At 41.4% G+C, this 18052-nt stretch overlaps 5 protein-coding genes across 5 annotated transcripts; 3 read left to right on the top strand and 2 right to left on the bottom strand.

Moving 5' to 3' along the window:
* Positions 1-4866: 4866 nt before the first annotated feature.
* Positions 4867-6825, bottom strand: BYT42DRAFT_587961 (MRG-domain-containing protein). Its single transcript, XM_051570223.1, has 8 exons — positions 6578-6825; positions 6225-6503; positions 6059-6160; positions 5899-5987; positions 5647-5822; positions 5494-5578; positions 5340-5431; positions 4867-5237 (listed from the first exon to the last, which is right to left on the bottom strand). The coding sequence occupies exons 1-7, from the start codon at positions 6671-6673 to the stop codon at positions 5344-5346; spliced, it is 915 nt and encodes a 304-aa protein (XP_051418940.1). The 5' UTR covers positions 6674-6825; the 3' UTR covers positions 4867-5237; positions 5340-5343.
* Positions 6826-7158: 333 nt separating this feature from the next.
* BYT42DRAFT_143976 (uncharacterized protein) lies at positions 7159-9920 on the bottom strand. The gene is made up of 8 exons (XM_051562256.1): positions 9761-9920; positions 9568-9685; positions 9268-9478; positions 8968-9198; positions 8535-8899; positions 8064-8471; positions 7920-8002; positions 7159-7856 (listed from the first exon to the last, which is right to left on the bottom strand). Exons 1-8 carry the CDS (start codon positions 9857-9859, stop codon positions 7398-7400), a joined length of 1974 nt encoding a protein of 657 aa, XP_051418939.1. The 5' UTR covers positions 9860-9920; the 3' UTR covers positions 7159-7397.
* Positions 9921-10972: 1052 nt separating this feature from the next.
* BYT42DRAFT_587956 (uncharacterized protein) lies at positions 10973-13439 on the top strand. Its single transcript, XM_051570222.1, has 12 exons — positions 10973-11077; positions 11134-11352; positions 11421-11489; positions 11561-11651; positions 11744-11848; positions 11905-11975; positions 12038-12318; positions 12382-12535; positions 12596-12943; positions 13017-13068; positions 13130-13161; positions 13220-13439. Exons 1-12 carry the CDS (start codon positions 10997-10999, stop codon positions 13304-13306), a joined length of 1590 nt encoding a protein of 529 aa, XP_051418938.1. The 5' UTR covers positions 10973-10996; the 3' UTR covers positions 13307-13439.
* Positions 13440-14061: 622 nt separating this feature from the next.
* BYT42DRAFT_476831 (cyclin PHO80-like protein) lies at positions 14062-14723 on the top strand (the record flags this gene model as incomplete). Its single annotated transcript, XM_051563634.1, has 3 exons — positions 14062-14173; positions 14246-14535; positions 14607-14723. Coding segments are annotated over 3 exons (519 nt in total), but the record flags the coding sequence as incomplete, so codon positions are not given.
* Positions 14724-16958: 2235 nt separating this feature from the next.
* Positions 16959-18050, top strand: BYT42DRAFT_540370 (protein-tyrosine phosphatase-like protein). The gene is made up of 2 exons (XM_051565543.1): positions 16959-17425; positions 17540-18050. Exons 1-2 carry the CDS (start codon positions 17153-17155, stop codon positions 17906-17908), a joined length of 642 nt encoding a protein of 213 aa, XP_051418936.1. The 5' UTR covers positions 16959-17152; the 3' UTR covers positions 17909-18050.
* Positions 18051-18052: the final 2 nt, after the last annotated feature.

Here is an 18052-nt window from a genome sequence, read left to right as displayed (position 1 = left end):
AAGCTGCATAGCTGTATTAGTTTTATTTTCAAGCCGTTGAATCATAATAAGTTATCAATTTTATGACTGAACTCGATCCGAAATAAGCTGTCAGTGTATCTCGAAAACCGTTTGTTTCAGCTTTACGCCAGGTATAGGACCGCTACTGTACTAGCAAACTTTAGACAGACTCGATTCGCCTTCAGCTGGATTATATTTATTTACTACTACTTTGCTGATAATGACTCAGTGTTGCGTTTTGGTTTGCTCAACGTTGTTTTTGGTTTGTAGTGTTTTCGCTTGTAATTGACGACTAAGGAAGAATAATTATTGTATGGTATTACTGCATCCATGAGGTTCTCTTATTTGAAATAAGGCGCATATTACATCGGTAAATGGGAAAGGAGCATGGACGTCGGGCATTACTGTTAAATACAGCAAAATCTGTAGCTGTTATCCAGTGCTCAGGTCCTATATCCTTCCGTTTGCCTGCTAAGTGAGTTTTCTCTTCAGTTGTCTTCTCCCGCTGTGGGAGCCACCCCTTTGTTCTTGACACACATGCTGGCAGTTCAATATCAAGGGTCCTTCGGCACAAAACTGTATTACGGAAGAACCGCTATCGAATCCGGTCGCATTCTAAATAAGCGATGATTACGTTCCCGAATTATTCAGAGCCAAAATTTCGTGACTGCGGGTTACTATGTCTCGGAATAAGCTTGCAGCCTGCATAATTTATGCATTCAAAGGGCGGGGGTGGGGGGGCAAGTGCCTTGAAAATATAGAGGTGTTGAAACTGTTTATCGTCCCCCTGACAACAATCCCCGTTGACTCGACTCAGACTTCTAATGTGGTACATACTCACCACATTATCCGTCTTCGTCTAGTCAACTGCAGTATTACCGAAATCGGCATATATATATTTGCCAGATAAACCGGAGTGTGATTGGCCAGTTGTGCCCTCAGCATTCTCATTGTGCTCACGATACCTCTTAAAAAAAGTTTTCAACGAAGAAGCTAAATTATCAGCTTTATACTTGGTTTGATTGAAATACCAAAATTGCACATTCAAAGCAGAGTGAAATTGGTGCTGTTTTTTTAAAAAAAAATTCATACTACAGTAGCTTGTCTTTCATATTTCTCCCTTCTCCAGAATCCCAACCCTATATTTTACTGTGATTCTCAAATGTGATTGACTGATATTGTTCTTCGTTAAGGATTCACGAGCAAGAATTACCGTGAACGTTGAAATCAAAGAGAATCGTGAAAGTTACCTGCTATTTTTCGGTAAGGGCCTCCCAGAGCCGTGAAAATATCGAGGGACCACTGTCCTGTACATGTGCATCTGATATATAGCAGTGTGCTCTTAAAATATATGTGATGCCATTCAGTGATTCCCGCATTTGCATAGTGGTGCATTTCTTTATTAGAGAGCAAGTATAAGTATAGTGGGCAGGGAGAATTATTTTGGGAGACAACAGGTTCGGAAGCCTGAGTCGCAAATAGTGTCGCCAAAGCCAGTACATTCTTTTGGACAATAATCTTCTACTTCCCCCTCGAAGCGGGCCGTGCAAGCTGTTCTTTCATTGGTCGCACATCGTGCTGGTGTACAGGTAGGTCCTTCTTCTCCAATCCATCGAGCGTTGGAAACCGTTGAGATAGCAAGTAAGAATAAGCAGAGAATTAACATGTGGTTGGCCATAGTGTGAACTTTCGCTGCAAGTGAAGTATAGAAATGGAGGTCGAAGGGTTGAGAACTCACCGAAAATACATGGTTGCTCTTAAATAAATAAATAAATGAAAAAAATTGCTGCTATGTACGTGACAAGACTATTTCTTCGCTATTACGCCTTTTGCCAAATTCTGCGCCGTGAAATATGCATGATTCTCCCCTATTAATGCGACTGGTGTCGATACTGCGCTGATTCTTTACCGATTTAGTGCTGTGATTTGAGGATACAGATGCTTCCGAGGTACAAGTGGTAAGAACGGCCATTATTTTTCACACAATTTAAAACTTTGCAGATACCTGACACTTTCTAATGCAATGCTTTAAAACGAACCTTAGCGTCCTATTTGCAATTACCGTGCTGAGCGCCGTGTTCGGCATAATAAAATAATGTATTCCGCATACATATACAGTAAGCATGTTTTGCCAGGTAGAAGACGCATAAACCTACTGCCTGCTTGTATGCTGAAGAGAAACCGATGCGTGGCTTGTAGCTCTGGGAGGAACTGATGTTTGCTTGGGGCCTCGATAGCTTTGCCACCAAGTATGGTGTCTTTCTATTCATATTACTGCTGACTTTACCTACCGTAAACTGATTGTGAATGGAGAAAGGAGAATACAAGACTCGGAGATCAGAACAAAAATAGTAATGCCGTGTTAGTGTTCGTTAAACAGAAAATTGCCCTGCACAGGTTCCTTATGTCTAAAAAAACGGAAACGTTTCGGAAGCGGAATCGCAGGAAAACCAGGAGAAAATCACACTTTAGGATGTAAACCAGGAAAAGGACTCACGCGATTCGCTGATTGTTGCATACGGTAATATCATACAGTGAAGTCTACTGAAGGCTAACCGAATTATAAGAGAACTCAAAGGGGGGCTGTTCCACAATAGGGTATCCGTTGACACATGGTTGCCACACAAACTGAAACGGAAACGAGGAGCAATGTCCAGACGAAATAGATCTATATAACCTAAACTTTACTGCATGGAATACCTTTAACCGACTTGCGAAGACGTGCTGAGTCTGACAACTTACTGTTTCAGTTCGCCACTATTCCCATCCCTTTTCAGCACAGTATCAATTACAAATAGATCGTCAAGATTTTTTTTCAAGCATTGCACCGTATTAGATGTCTAAGTTATCTACACAGCTTTGATTGTGAAACGTATTTTAATGTCGAAGCATCATCAACTGCATTTAGCAGACTTCATGGCGTATAAGCGGCATAGTGTTGTATATATGTGTAGAGACGTGGAGTAAGGTGCGACTTTGTTTATTCTCTAAAGAGGTCTCTATACTATCTGGTATCCAAGGATAATAATTGGTGTCGGGATTTAAATGTACAAATAATGTGTAACTGCTCAAGTGTCTCTTGTCTGCTTAAACCGAGGTAATTCTTATGTAGTAGCATATAAGCAAATAAAGAAGAAATCCAGCAGGAATCGCGGCACAAGATTGAGACAGACATATCAATAAAGAAGAGAGCTGAATGACAGTGATTGACCTTTGTCGTAGATGGCAGAGATTCAGGGAGCCCTTGTCTTTTCGACCTCCACTCTATTACTACTTCATTTCCAGCGAAAGTTCCTACGATGACCAACCAAATGCTAACTCTCCGCTTATTCTTACTTGCTATCTCAACGATTTCCAGCGCTCGATGAGTGGGAAGTGAAGGACCTGATTGTGTTGCAGGAGAGTGTAGCGACTGTGAAGCATTCTTTTGCTTCGCGGCATCCAGGGAGGATGCAATCAAAAAGTTGCTATCATGTGCCACAAAGTCCAATCGCTATTTCTTCTCTATTTTGTGCGGCTGTGTCGGTATTTTTGCCTTGACCTCTGCAGAGCTCTTTCCTATTGTGCGCCTATGCCGATTCTGCGCCGTGGACTTTGCAGAATGCATACATCAACCAATGATGCTTTACAAATATGGAGTAACAAGTAAGGGGTTATTTTGTACAAACAATATTGCGTATTTCTAGCATCTTCTTAATGCACCGGGCTAAAATCTATGCGTTTCACACAAAAAGATGATGAAATGGAGATCTATTCCTAGTCGGAAATGAAAGACTAATAAGGTCGATTACCCATAACGGAATGAAAAATCGTACAAAGGACTTGTTAGCGGAAGAAGTCAATCAAAGCGACAACTTACTTACCAGAGTGGTTAAAGATACAGTATAGGACCTGAGTGTTGCACAATAAGCTACGAATTTTGCTGTATTTAAAATTCACGCTGGATATCCAGACTCCTTGCTTTTTATCGTACGTAATATGTTCCTTTTTTCAAATAAAGAAAGTTTTATGAATGCGTTAATACTGTACAACTGATAATTTATTTCATTATATCATAATCTGTGTTGCTATTCTTTCATTTCTGCTTGGACGTCATTTATTATTGCATTTTCGGGCCTCAATATAACACTATACAGTAAAATTTACATATATGAAAATTTGAGATTTTTTGGGATGTTGTTTTCGATTTTGGTTGCTCTCTGTGAAACACGGATACACCAACATTCGTTGCATTATGATAAACAAAATATTACTCTTCAAATGGATCATTCCTTTCTTTGTAGTCTTAATTTGACCCACATCAATCTGTGAAAGCAATCTGATCTTTTCCGTCTCAGATTCCAAAGTTAGCATCTTTTCTTCTTTTCAGAAATCTTTGTTTATTTTTACAGGCCATCGAGGTATTTGAGTCCGCAAGGAAATGCTGTGTAAAAAAATACATTCTAAGTCCTGGTCTTAACTTTGCACCTGTAAATCCGGGCGACGTGATTCCGAACTCCATGGTAGCAAAAAAAGAAAAATTAATCGGTGTCAGAGTCTTAATCATCACGCGTCGGTTGATGATCGGTGTGCACTGTGTGGCAGTCAGATTGTTCAAAATTCGATGCCATGGCTGGGTTTTTCCTTTTTAGGAACATCATACAGTCAATAGATACACATGTAGTGTTGCGCCGCGTATCTCACCAGTATCTTGTTGGTTTAAAAATACAAGAACAACTCGGTGGATCCACTAAAAAGGACGCGAGCCTTTTTATTTGTAGCAGTAGCACACGATAACACGAACGTGATTTTTGTCTCGTCACGAGGAAAAAAAAAGAATAGAAAATTGATTGCTTAAAAGCATATCTCGATAATCCACATGACGTGCTCTGTCAAATCGGATCTGCATTGCCAATCATTACATGATAATCTATCCATCAAAGAGAAAAGGATGTGCACATTACGTGAAAGACTTCAATGACTCGATTTACAATAATAGGGTCCACTCATTTTAATCCATCCGTCGCACTTCAGGGACAGTAAAAACTAGTCGAGATGTATAACTTTTTCTTTGTGAATGACAAATCCTCTGTCACGCAAAGAACGTGGATCTTCATGCAGGTTAATATGATGTATTATGCAGCTCGATAAATGTGATGTGATTCGGCAACGTAGGCCCGTTGTAAAGCCATAATCTGATTTCTTTGCGGTCAAAGGTAGTCAGTAACAGTATGGTGAGTTCAATAATCTGTGCCATTCTAATAGATAGTTAATCAATCACACACGACCGCAAATAACGTACTTTATCGCATTGGAGTGTGAATAAGCAAAGGTGAAATAAGTCGAAAGAGAAAACTTACATCGTTAGTCGCTATTGGTGACGGATGCGTAACCGGGTGGCGCATTTTCATATTCGCTTAGAAAGAGAGATCGTTGGGCTTTTTGCATATAACTGAATAAAACAACGTAGGTTAGGCATGACTGACACAACAGATTAACGTCTGACCGATTTACCGCAAAAGATCCGTTAGATATCTTGTCAGTACAAATACGGCATCGGTATCCATATCTGTATGTGCGATCAAGGTAGGTAATTGCACTGTGATAAAAAAGGATGAGCTACTGATTGTCTCTTCCCGTCCGTACGTATGATAACGGGTAACTTACCAAATAAACGTAAAAGGTGCTCTGCGCCATATAGATCTGCCATTTCCTTCTCGGGATATTGTTTTCGTATATTTGCATATTGATGGCGTTCAAACCTATATAATAACATGGTGCCGAGGGCTTTGTTGAAATAGGTACGAATACCATGCAGGATTTCGTCAAGGAACTCTTCGTTTCTGGAACGTGACAGTCAAAAATATGAGATCCCATTGTGCAACAGGATGATTAGCCGTAAAGGAATCGGGTGCTTACAAGTCTCGGTTGCCTTTTTTCTCTTTTTTGAATTGTTTATACTGTTCCAAGATTTGCGAAACGGTCAAAGTTCTCGGTAATGGAACAAGCTATGTAGAATCGCGAAAAATAAGTCTCAATGACCAAGAAGGATTGGACTGGCCGAGAGAAAAAAAAATACCTGTTGATCTTTGGTGATATTCTCCCAGTCATCTACCAATTGACCTTTCAAAGTATCGGGTATATCTATCCGGATTTCGGGATTGTTCAGGAAAGCCTCTTCCTGTCAGTGAGCGTGGTGAGTGGTCATGATTTGATCCATCGTGTCACGGTCCCCGCTGCTGTACCTTTTCGTCGAGATCGGCTAATTGGCGTTGCCGCTTTTTGTTATTTGACGCGAGATCGTTGCTCGTGGATGAATCGGAACAAGATGAACTGCGATTAGATTTTTTGTTGGTATAGAGATCTTTCAGCTGTTGTTGTATTTTGAGATTGCTGTCGTTCCAGCGAAGCACTCGACTTTCGGGGACCCATTCATCCCATGTACGTTTCCAGCCTTTGTAATGAACATAATAATGCGGTCCTTGCAACTCGGGTGTCTCGTCCATCCACTGTCGATTAAGAATCTATCTCGCTAACGGCATCAGTTGGAGCAAACGAAAAAATCCCTTTTCTCGTGTTTTTCACTCTATCAATTCACCTTGGCTTCATAGATTAGGGGTCCATGGAAGCAGAGCACCTTCTCATTGGTTTCGAACTGAAGATTCTGCTCATCAAGATCGTCCGACTCGCTCATGGTGGTATAGCTTTCAAATACACGGGACTTCCTGGTGAACTGCCAATCCGATTTTATTTTTTCTTATCGCGGGCATTGAATTTCAAGCAGCGGCCGAGCGTCTTTTTGCATGCATGGTCCAACTTGACGCAGCGTGTCTTCCTATTCTTTTGACTCTTTTTCTACAGATGATCACCTTTCTCTATATTGTGACATTATATATTAAGCATAAAAATAATGGCTTACAATCATATTAAATTATCTAAGGATAGAGTCAAGGAAGGACGGCGCTGAAGAAGGTTTTGATTCCAATCCTGACATGTTATTTGGTGGAAAGCGGCCAGATTAATAATACTGTACCCGTCATTGACGGGGACCTCCTTTAAATGACTGTATTCTCAAATGAGGGTGCAGGTCTCTTACAATGACTCTGCAAGATCGAAGATGTATGTAATGGCTACGAAAACAAGGACCAACCGACAATCATAGGAAAAAAACGCTTGTTAGCCATGTCATTTGCAGTAAAATTGGAACCAGATTTAGCGATATGTTCTGATTAACGGGCAGGGTGCGATGTCCGCTTCTGCGCGAAATCTCTCCGTGAAAAATGATACAAAAACGATTTTAATACAGGATGTTGTCTAAAGATGCAAATCAACTAGTTCATGACTTATATTCAATGAAAAGAAAATAAAAATAAAAAATACTATTTGTAGTTTTTATCCACGAAAAAAAATAAAGGTATTTAGATCTCGTAGCCAGCACCACTTCGGACCTTGACATGCTTCTTTCCCTTCTTGTGTTTCTTGGAAGGAACCGTCTCACCAGCGTTCATGGCCATTTGTTGCACCATGGCCAATCTTTCCCGTCGGCCCTGCGGCATAACGGAACCATCATCGGCCACACTACGTTGATGAGGATACAACGTCACCCGGGAAAATCCGCCACGCATGGCACCTGCATACTTCCCCCGTACACTCGGTGCAGCCATATGTTTTCTGAAAAATGCATTATCCACCGCTTCCGTCTTGCTGCCAGGTTGCGCAGACGATCCGTTCGCGGGGGCAACATAGTTTAACGCTGTGGAAGGTACACGTACAGATGGTGCCAATTTCTTTTGAATTTTGGATGCCATTTCAAGTAAGCGTCGATTGAATTCTTGTTCATCGATACCAGGAGGAGGGTGGCAATACAATAATTTACCCTACAATAAAAACAGGATGAGTGGCTTTTGTAGGCGAATACATTCCACTTTCGAATACATTACATTGACATAATCTTTCAAAATATAACGAGCAGCGCGAGCTTCATCGGGATTACCCTGACTGGATCGGAAGAAACCTCTTGCGACTGTAACATGAAGACATTAAATATCCAGGGCTCCCGAAAAAAAAAGTGCTATGGTACTTACTGGCATAAGTGGAACAGAGTTCCGCACTGGTAGGAATGCCGGAGCCACCATCTTCTGTAGGCTGGGTTCGAATGCGGATACCGTAAATGGCTTCAAGCAAAGCTTGCGGAATACGTTTGGCAACAAGAGTAGTTGGACCGGTATATTCGCGAAGCTGGTCAATGGGCAACACACCGTTACAGACCTGATCCGCCTTGGTAGTAGAAAATGTGGGGAAAACAAGACCAGGACAATCGCACAAGACCAACGATGGAGTCAAGTGGATAGTCTGGAAATGTTTGGTTTTACCAGGAGTAGAAGATACAGAGACACGTTTCTCACCGATAAGAGCATTGATGGTACTGGATTTACCAACGTTGGGATAACCCACTAAACCAATAGTAATTTTTGGCTCCTCTTCTCCATCAACTAAAACAAGGGCCGAATTAATCTTATGGCTCTGCTCAAAAGCAAACCCGATCGGTATTTTACCTTGAGTTTTGGGGGTTTTTTCAATCAACAGATCCAGCAAATCGGTGGTGGTGCGGATACGTGTGCGTTCATCTTCCGGAGTAGAGGACCTTTCTTCTTCCAGATTGACATTGGCAACGTCTTCTGCAAGATCCTTGACGGTGGTTTCGTTTGACTCTTCGTTTTCCGGCGCTTCATCTTCCGATTCCTCTTCACTGTCCTCGTCCGCGTCAATGTCATCAGCTGCTTGCTGCGCATTTAATGCCTTCTCATATTCCTCTTTCTCGCGTGCCGCCTTTTCTTCTTCTTGTCGTTGAGCTGCCAATGCGGCGGAAAAGAAAGTATATTGGATTCCTTGCTTGTCAAAGTAATCGGCCCACTCTCGTCTGCGAAAATACAAAATCCCCATGCATTAGATCACTGTCATCTACTTTTCAAATCTCCACATTTATACCTTTGCTCCTCGGTCAAGAAATCGCCCTTATTAATCAACAGCAAATTCTCCTTGGTCGGGTCCACTTCCTTTACGTATTTCTCGAGATCTGCACTTCGGAAAAGCAAAGGATTTCTTGCGTCCACAATCTGTACGACCAACTGGGATCGTTCAATGACACGCCATAATTGTCGCCACACTTCGATGTTTTTTTCAAAGGGTGTAAGTAGCAAGCCCTCATCTTCCTCCAACCTAAATTTTTCACGCAATGTTAGTTCATCCGTCCCTCCATTCATACACTCGATATTGTGAATAATTTACATGGCCATGCTGCGACGCCAGTTTAGAAAACTTTCACGTTCGTTTCGCTGCACCTGTTCTGCTGTCATTGATTTGTCCCACTTGGGTCGTCTGGGAACGGATAACTTATCAAGATTTTCTTCCTGTTTCTGCAACTGCTCCTTTTCTTCTTGTTCAGACAGTAAGAAGGGATTCTGATATGTGTTTTGCACCACTTTGACGTTGAGTTTCTCTAAATGAAAGGATCGGACACGATCGTTCAGTTGATGCTATACATATACGCTTGTGGGTGCCCGAATCTTTTTTAGATCGAGGGTCTACCTGCTGTGAATTCGGTGCCAGCGAGTTCGGCGGTGCTAAGAAATGCATCAAGATCGTTTTCCTGAGTAATACTTTGCATCTTGACCCATTTTGGTCCGTCGTCCACTTCGGTGGTGTGCTATGCATTCATTAATAAGCAAAACGAAAAAAAAAAAAAAGCGATCAAGAACCGATTTGCATAACGATACGTTACAAGTTTTCCTTCATCAAGAGCAATTGCTTTTTGTCCTTGGAATCGAGACTTGATAACAGCTCGACCCAATTGGCCCATTGCTTTCTTTCCTTTCGCCATATTGTATAAAAAAAAAACGGGCAGTAAAAGAGCGTTGAATAGACTGAATCTGAAAAACTCGAACAAAAAAGGAGCCAAGGAAATTCGCTATGCGCTTACCGTGACCACTTTTTCAAATTCCACTTATCAAGTGGCTTTGCGCACGGCTTTGTCAGCCATCACGAAATCTTGAACAGTGAGCAACATACCCTATCTATTTTATCTGAACACAAGACAGTATATCGTATAAACGAAGGAGTGTATCGATTGATATATATTCCCAAAAACATGGATGTGGTACACGCTTTCATCCATCCTTTAATCGAGCATTATCTGGCTGAGCTATATTCAATATATTCATATATATATGACAAATCATTTTGAAGCAACCTTTTAGTCGCTCTTACTGCCTGTGCGTGGAATAATGGTTTTAGGCCATGACGCTTAATGGAGAGGGAACATGAAAAATCTCATGGGGCGAAAGCTTTATTTTATTTTTATTTTTTTTCGTGAGAAAGCGGTTGATAATATGATTGAAAAAATGCGATTTCGTAGCAACATGTAAATTATCTGTTTATGCATGCTTGTCCTCTTCATTTTCGTAGTGAATGATATGTAATTACACTTTGACCTGTGTATAGTTGATCTGGCCAAATTGCCCTTCCGTTCATGAATTGGTGGTATGACTGATTGTTCACCTATATACCAAAGTGCCGTCAAGAGGTTAGGTTTTATATGCTTTGGGACTCTAATGAAAATCGTTCAATGTAAAATGGCGATATCCAGTGCCAGAGAGTGTACACCTTTTTAACTGAAGCGTGTTATCCGCAAGACACAAGGTGCATTAATAAAGAAGAAAAGCCAGTAAATTATTGATGGACTGCATCCAATTTCCTATTAACTGATATATCCCCAAGTCTGTTCCAACGCAGCTTGTAGCAAAGGATGGATAATTTCAAGCAAATGTTTGACATGGATTTAGCGTTTTTGCATTTATCCTTGTGCTTTTTTACTCATCGTTTTGTTGGCACAAAAAATCTACTTGATCCTGTCGAGAAAAAAACGTGTCACATGATCGGAGAGCGCACGAAACGGGTTTTCGGTGTGTCAAAAAAAAAAGACCCGCTGTCGCTTGTCATTGACAAGATCTATTGTGCCATGGATTTCTCTATTGAAGCGTTGATTTCTCGGAAAAGAAAACGCGTCGAAAGACAGGAAAGTCATGCACAGCTTCATAATGTAGGTCATGGCGCTTTCTGTAATGACCGTACGATATTAATCTTGAGGAAGCATAGCTTTTCGATAAGCTGAATGAAGACATTGAACTCAATGAGCAAGATGACGCCGATCTTCAACCTGAGAAAGAGGAATCCAAAGAAGAAGCCGAGAAAGTTCCAGACGAAGAACTACTTTTTAGCGATTCATCCGCCAATGAGAATGAAGAAGATGCGCACCAACTGGTCAGCGTAGCAAGTAACTTTTTGGATGAAGAACAATCCTCAAAATTGAAGGAGGTACATCGTAGATCCTGCAGAACCATGCTTTCACACTCCAAGGTTGTAATACTGATAACGGAATGCAGGTCTTGACAAAGTCGACGGAAAAACGAAAAAAGGAACGCAGGTACCAATTTTTCAAACACAGAACAAAGGTAGGACATGTTCGTTGAAAAACTGCAAGTGTCTCCATTCCCTGATCTGTCATATTGAAAATCGACCCCAGTTACCTTGCCCGAGATTATCAAAAGACATGTGTCAAGCCGTCAGTCCCTGTTCTCAAGGAAAAGTGGATTTTGTCCTATCGCTGGCAGATTGTAATGCATGGATAGCAGAATCACCAAACGGATCAGAGTGTTAACATACCTTTTTTTTTTTTTTTTTTTTTTTTTTTGGTTTGGTTGAAAAGCTGCCGAAGGGCGACGATTCCTTTTATCCAATGGAACTTTGCGATATTGGTATCGAAGAGGGTGGACTTGCCCGCATTATATTTATCAATGGCTCATGGAGATAGGTAAAATGCGTGATCTGATGACAGTGTGTATTACGAGGAAATTCACCTGTGTACAGTGGCTTTGGAACGGGATGCCATGACGGCCAAGCATGCATACGACACATTATTATCACTATGGTCCAATCTGGTAAGTGGTAAAAACGTATATTTTGATCTCAAGTGTTAGGGGCATTGACAAACTGCTGCCAGGGAAGACAATGCAGCCCACTGCAAAAGGGCACCAAAATCAAGTTGAAAGACGGCAATCAGCATATTACTCTGAGCACCTTTGTATATATCTTGGCAAGTTATGGAGCCATCCCTTTGGAATTATCAAGCAACGAAGGGATGGTCACCGATGTACATATAGACGTGAACAGTATCTGCGAAACAGTAGTACAAGCGACGGTCGATGTAACAGTAGAAGAGCGGATTCCACTGACCCAGTTTGCTTGGGTACTTCAGCTCATGGGTATTTCAGTGAAATCATGGTAAAACGATCAAGGTGGATAACCTGGCTGTGGAAGGTAATACTCACTGTCGTTTGAACGTAGGCATTTTCTTTACGATGGCATGTCGATCAAGTATCTGCTGCAATTGTTGTTTCAAATATCTTTGGATCGCGTGGCTCCTTATCTCATGCGAGAGATCGAAACAGCGGTAGCGTGTTGTCTTTCTATCCTGTCAGAAGCAAAGTGGCAGCAAAAGGTAAACAGAAGGCAGATGTCGGGGATAGACCGAAAACGTGGCATTTCTAACACTTTACAGATCCGAAAATATGCTCTGGATACCCGATTGCGCTTTCCTTCTCTTGAACATCAAGTGCAACTATTTCGTACGATGAAGCCGACCTGCGAGCGCACATTGTATTTCCAGCGAATTCTGGCACTTACCTCACTGTCTTTTTATCACAACCATGAAGATGAAGAATTGACGAGAAATGAGATTTTGGAGCTTCAATCCAGTCATGATATTATCAGTTTTATCATACGTCTTCTGACGGATCAAGGAAGCATATTTCAGCAGAGGAAGCCGGACTTTGTTATGCTGCAGCATTTAACCTTGATATTGGACGTTGCTGTTAGCAACAACGATACAGAACTTAAAAAAGATAAGGTTGGCAATACCAAAAAAAAAAAAAAAAAAAACATCTTGCAAGATCCCGTACTTAAATCAGATTTGCTTACAGGATCGGATTCAAGATATCATTGTGGAACTGCAAAAAATTGGCAGAAAACTTGGTAAGTCTGTTTTCACAGGATTGACTATCAAAGCATGCGACTAACGGTGTTCTTCAATTAGGAGGAAGAGTTGGCGTACTGGAACGCACAGTGGTAAAGTGAAAACATGCTATTCTTTTTATCAACGATGTTTACTCACGCATTTTGATAGGCCAATGAAGCGATCCAACGGTTGTGGAATAGATTGGCTTACGTTATTGGTAGAGATGGCATGTCCATAGAAGAGCACCAAGTTTAATCATTTATCATTCAAACCATTCTCTCATCATTGCATTACAAGTTGCCGCTACATCATTACCACAAAAAAAATCTATCATCATTGATCATTACCTAGTGGTATTGTTGCTATTGCATGTTGTATAAAGTATACCACTTGTATTATATTTGTGACCGTGGGGTCCATCCTGCGGTTGTCTGATCCGAATAGGGAACATCATGCGACGAGAATTTAACCAAGGGTCTGATTGGTCTCGGATAAAAGAAAGCGTTTGATCCTGAAAATGCAGGGTCGTGACAGGTATCAAAAATGTCGTTGTACGTCAAGATATTGAAGTAATCATTCATCTCGAAGCTTGTATATTTATAAAAATGAGCTATGTCTTGGAAGGGCTTTGACATGAATTCTTGCGAAGATGGTTGTGATAAATGCAAAAAAGAAAAAGACAACCAGTGAGATTGATATTTTTGGCCCACTTTGGCAGGCAAGCGATCTTCCTTTAATCGAGTCCAGATCAAAACGACAACAGTGCACATTTAAATGGATAAATGCAACCATCTTGCTAGTGGGCTTATTGACTTTCTCCAATTTCCTTCAGAGGCCAAGCAATGAAAGTGGAGTCGATGTGAAGCGAGTTGACTACAACAAAAGAAAAAAAAAAGTGGAGCTGGACCCCCTTCTCTCTGTCTGCATGAAACGTTGTATCGAAATCCGTTTTTGATTATCTTGGGGACAAACAATCATTCCTTATCGACATTCCACTTCCCTTTTTCGAAATGGCAGCAATGACTTTTGATCTTGCCAACTTTCCACCGAAGGAAACAATTCAACTGTTGGCATGTCTACTCGAGCGGATGACGGTCGCTAATGATCAATTGCCGAAATCGAGTGGTTTGACCAAGAGCGATAAACATTCCAGTAGTTCAACAACGTCAGCAGGAATACTCAGATGTAGCCAAGCATCGACGGTCGGCCATCATACTGCCTACACTCGGTTCCACTCCCGTTCGACTCCGTCCATCAATATCTATGCATATCTTTCCCGCATTCTGAAATATTGTCCTTGTGCCAATGAGTGTTTCCTAAGTATACTGGTCTACTTTGATCGCATGTCAAAAAATGCCTCAACATGGACCGGTCAGCTGTTTGCTATTGATTCGTGCAATATCCATCGTCTCATCATTGCAGGGGTGATGATTGCCAGCAAATTCTTCAGTGACGTTTTTTACACAAACACACGTTATGCAAAGGTAACTACAGAAGAGCAAGCAAAGAGGATAAAAAAAAAAGACAGAGAGTCGTTACACATTGGCTGGACTAGGTGGGCGGACTATCGATCACGGAGCTGAATTTGCTGGAACTGGAGTTTCTGCGTCTAAGCAACTATGACTTGAATGTGTCTGTGCATGAATTACAGCGATACGGTGACCAGCTATTGAAACTAGCTCGCATGGAACAAGACACACAGAGGACTCTGTACGATCTTCCAATTCCGGATTTTACTAATCATGCACTGCGTTCCGACCAAGTCAAAGCGCTAGGCACTTTAGCGCATGAACAAAAGACGTCGGGAGCATCAAAGCGGTCAAGTTTATCTAGAAAATTTTCAGTGGAGGAGTTGTCTAGGTGGACTTCGTGTCTGGGTCTCGATGATGACCACAGTAATTGTTCAATTCCTAAAACCGAGGCTCGTACGGCTACATCCACATCACCTGCCAAGCCGTCGCTTCAGGTTCCCATGTCCCCGAACCAAAGCAGTACGACAGCCAATACACATCGCCAACGGTTCATGCGCAAAATGATGAGCGTAGATCATCTGCGCCATATGCATTATATACCGGCTTGCATGCGTAGAACGAATAGGCAAAGTCTTCCACATCAATTACTAAGGAATCAGCTCGTAACACAAGACCCACTGTCTTTTTGCTCGCCCTCCCATTTGCCCAACAGCAATCCACACAGCATGCCAGCCGAATCTTCGTCTTCTCTCCAATTAGCATATATGCCTAGCCAGAACGTACTTAATGATCCTTCTTATTCGGGTAGCTCTTCGATACGATATTACCGCTCTGCCTGTCATCATTCCTCTGCGTCCTTAACTCGTAGGCACTCCACGAAACATCTATCGTCAGCTTCTGTCCATATTCCCCCATTTGTACCCTGATTTGTTGAGCCTTCCAACGTGAGATATACATTACCCACTCTCCCTGTTTGCATTAATTACTGTCTTTGACATTTTGTTGTCTCTAGAACAGAAATGACCCTGACCATTGTGGACATTGATTGGCGGGCCTTTTTGTTGTTGATTTTTTTTTTGGCGATTTATTCCAAATATCTAAAGCAAGGTTTCTGAATTGGTTTGTATAAACCATAACGCATTGGCGTACGTGGCATATGATTATATCCATAGGCCGATGGCACATCATTTTGCGGCAAATGTGAATAGGTGATTTCGCCGTCTTCAATTTCAGAAATGGTACGGTTGGCCGCACTCCACGCCAATATATCTGGCACACCCCATGCCTTTTTCAACGTTATTGATATCAGTATGAATGGGCTTATTATCAGAGCTTATATGATGATTACCTGGTGCTGTGATTTCACTTCTTGCAATTCCAAGGCTGGATCCACACAAGGATTCCGTGCAATATTATTTTCGACTATTTCGCGGGTGGTTCCCGAATTCGATAACTCGTTGGTCCAAGGTTTGTAATCCTCATCGTAAACTGTTGCCTCCCATGCGCGAGCCGAACTGCTACGATGTTGCGGTCGCACAACAGCTGTGATCTTGCGCATGTTGCAATTTCTGATGTATTTTTGCGCCATATTTTTCCCTTTCCTGTTACGATAGAGAAATGTAGGGAAAAGAAACAGGTTTTCGTTTTCTTTTATATATTGGTGTCAACCTGAAACGTCCACAAATCAATTGCATAAATGGGGGATCTTGAGAAGCTTTTTGGACGATTATGCATGAACTTCCAATGACGTGTGTCTCACGTAGGCAAAAGTGCTTTGCCAATCTGTTTCCGCATTACCTTTTCTTTAACAAATCACGAACGTTTGTAACGTTCGCCCAATCAAAGCCAATCGATAATAGCTCCGCTTCGAAAATTCAATTTGTTCTATACAGAACTTTGTTAAAAATCAAGATTTAAAAATATGCAATTTTTCCAAATGTTTTGATGTATGAGATTTTGTGTTTGGATATACTTACCTTTTTGCGAACAGACTTGCTGACTGATCTCACGAGTAAGTGTATGCCAGGACAGATTATGTTACAGTATACCTTTGTAAGCTGTTCGATAGCCGGTCAGTTCCATCATGACAAGAATGCAAATTTAAAAGCTTATTGTGAGTTTATTTTTGAAGTGTCTTACGGCGATGGCTGAAACATGCCTTGTAGACCAACACGATATGGGGAAGGAAAAGCGCTTGGAATATTGGCTTCAGTAATTTTATCAATGATCCAATCGCAGATCAATCCAATCTACATGGTATAATGAAGATTGAAATACCGTATTTTTTGTGGCTACCAGTTATGCGCTTTTTCAAACCCGACACTCCCTGATTTGTCCATTTGAAAATAAAACGAGCGCTCATCACGTGAAGTAAAACAGAAAGAAAAAAAGGCCGATATTTTTTGAAAAGAAAAAAAAAAAATTTTTATAGTCATATAGCTTCGTTACGTTGTTTCTTCGTTTCAACGAAGTTTTTTGCCACTGATTTATGAGCTTCTTCCTTGCCAAGGCTATTCGATACAATCACGACGCTTCCGCTGGCCTCCGACGACACTACCTACGCCTGCCTTAGATACCTTACCTTCATCAACCAGCTTTTTCTTTTTCTTTTTCTTATTCTTAAATCACCATGGTCAACATTGCAGATAGACGATTTGCTCCATTGTCACGTACTGGATCTCCGCTGGGTCGTATGCTAACGGTTATTAATTGTCCCAATACTACTCTACGCTATCTAATTCTTGATTGCCCTACCGAATCTACCCTTGATTTCTATATGGAAGAGTTTGCTCACTTGAACGTTACCTCGGTGGTACGATGCTGCCAACCAACCTACAATGCGGCCCGATTAGCAGAGCGAAAGATAAACGTCATCGATCTTCCCTTTAAAGATGGTGGTGTGGTAAGTATTTGTTCAGAGATAAAAAGTGTGGGGGACCAAGTTTTTTTTATTATTGATTGTTCTGATTTTGTTATTTCTTCTTTTTGGTTTGCTCTTTTTTTCCTTTTTTTGTAGCCATCTCCTTATGTGATACGAGAATGGCTTCAGCTGGTTGAGAAAACAAAAGAAGAATCCTCAGTAGGTTGCTTACAAACCATTGCAGTGCATTGCGTGGCGGGTCTTGGACGTGCCCCTGTGCTTGTGGCTATTGCATTGATCGAAATGGGAATGAAGCCGTTGGATGCCATTGAATTTATCAGGAGTAAACGACGAGGGTCATTCAACAAACCTCAGATTGCCTATTTGGATTCCTACAAACGGTCTAAGCCGAAATCGGCCAATAACTACTCGTTACGCTCTTCTTTGGGACGAATGTTCAAGATCGGTGGTGGTGGCAGTGGCGGTGCTAGCAAAGCCGCCAGCACTGTATCACAGCAAATATGAATATATGGTAGTGCCCATGATCTCTCACATCATTCATCACACATACGCACAAACAATTTCCTTTCTCTATTTCCCTTGTCTAGATTTCTGCATTTGTACGTTTTTGGTTTTTTTTTTGCAAGAATTTTTTTTTTTTCATTTTCA

The sequence above is a fragment of the Radiomyces spectabilis genome (genome assembly GCF_025331425.1).
Source record: "Radiomyces spectabilis strain NRRL 2753 chromosome Unknown BYT42scaffold_16, whole genome shotgun sequence".
In the NCBI taxonomy this organism is placed as follows: Eukaryota; Fungi; Mucoromycota; class Mucoromycetes; order Mucorales; family Radiomycetaceae; genus Radiomyces; species Radiomyces spectabilis.
The sequence above is the reverse complement of the archived record's forward strand: the minus strand, read 5'-3'. Positions and strand labels throughout refer to the sequence as shown.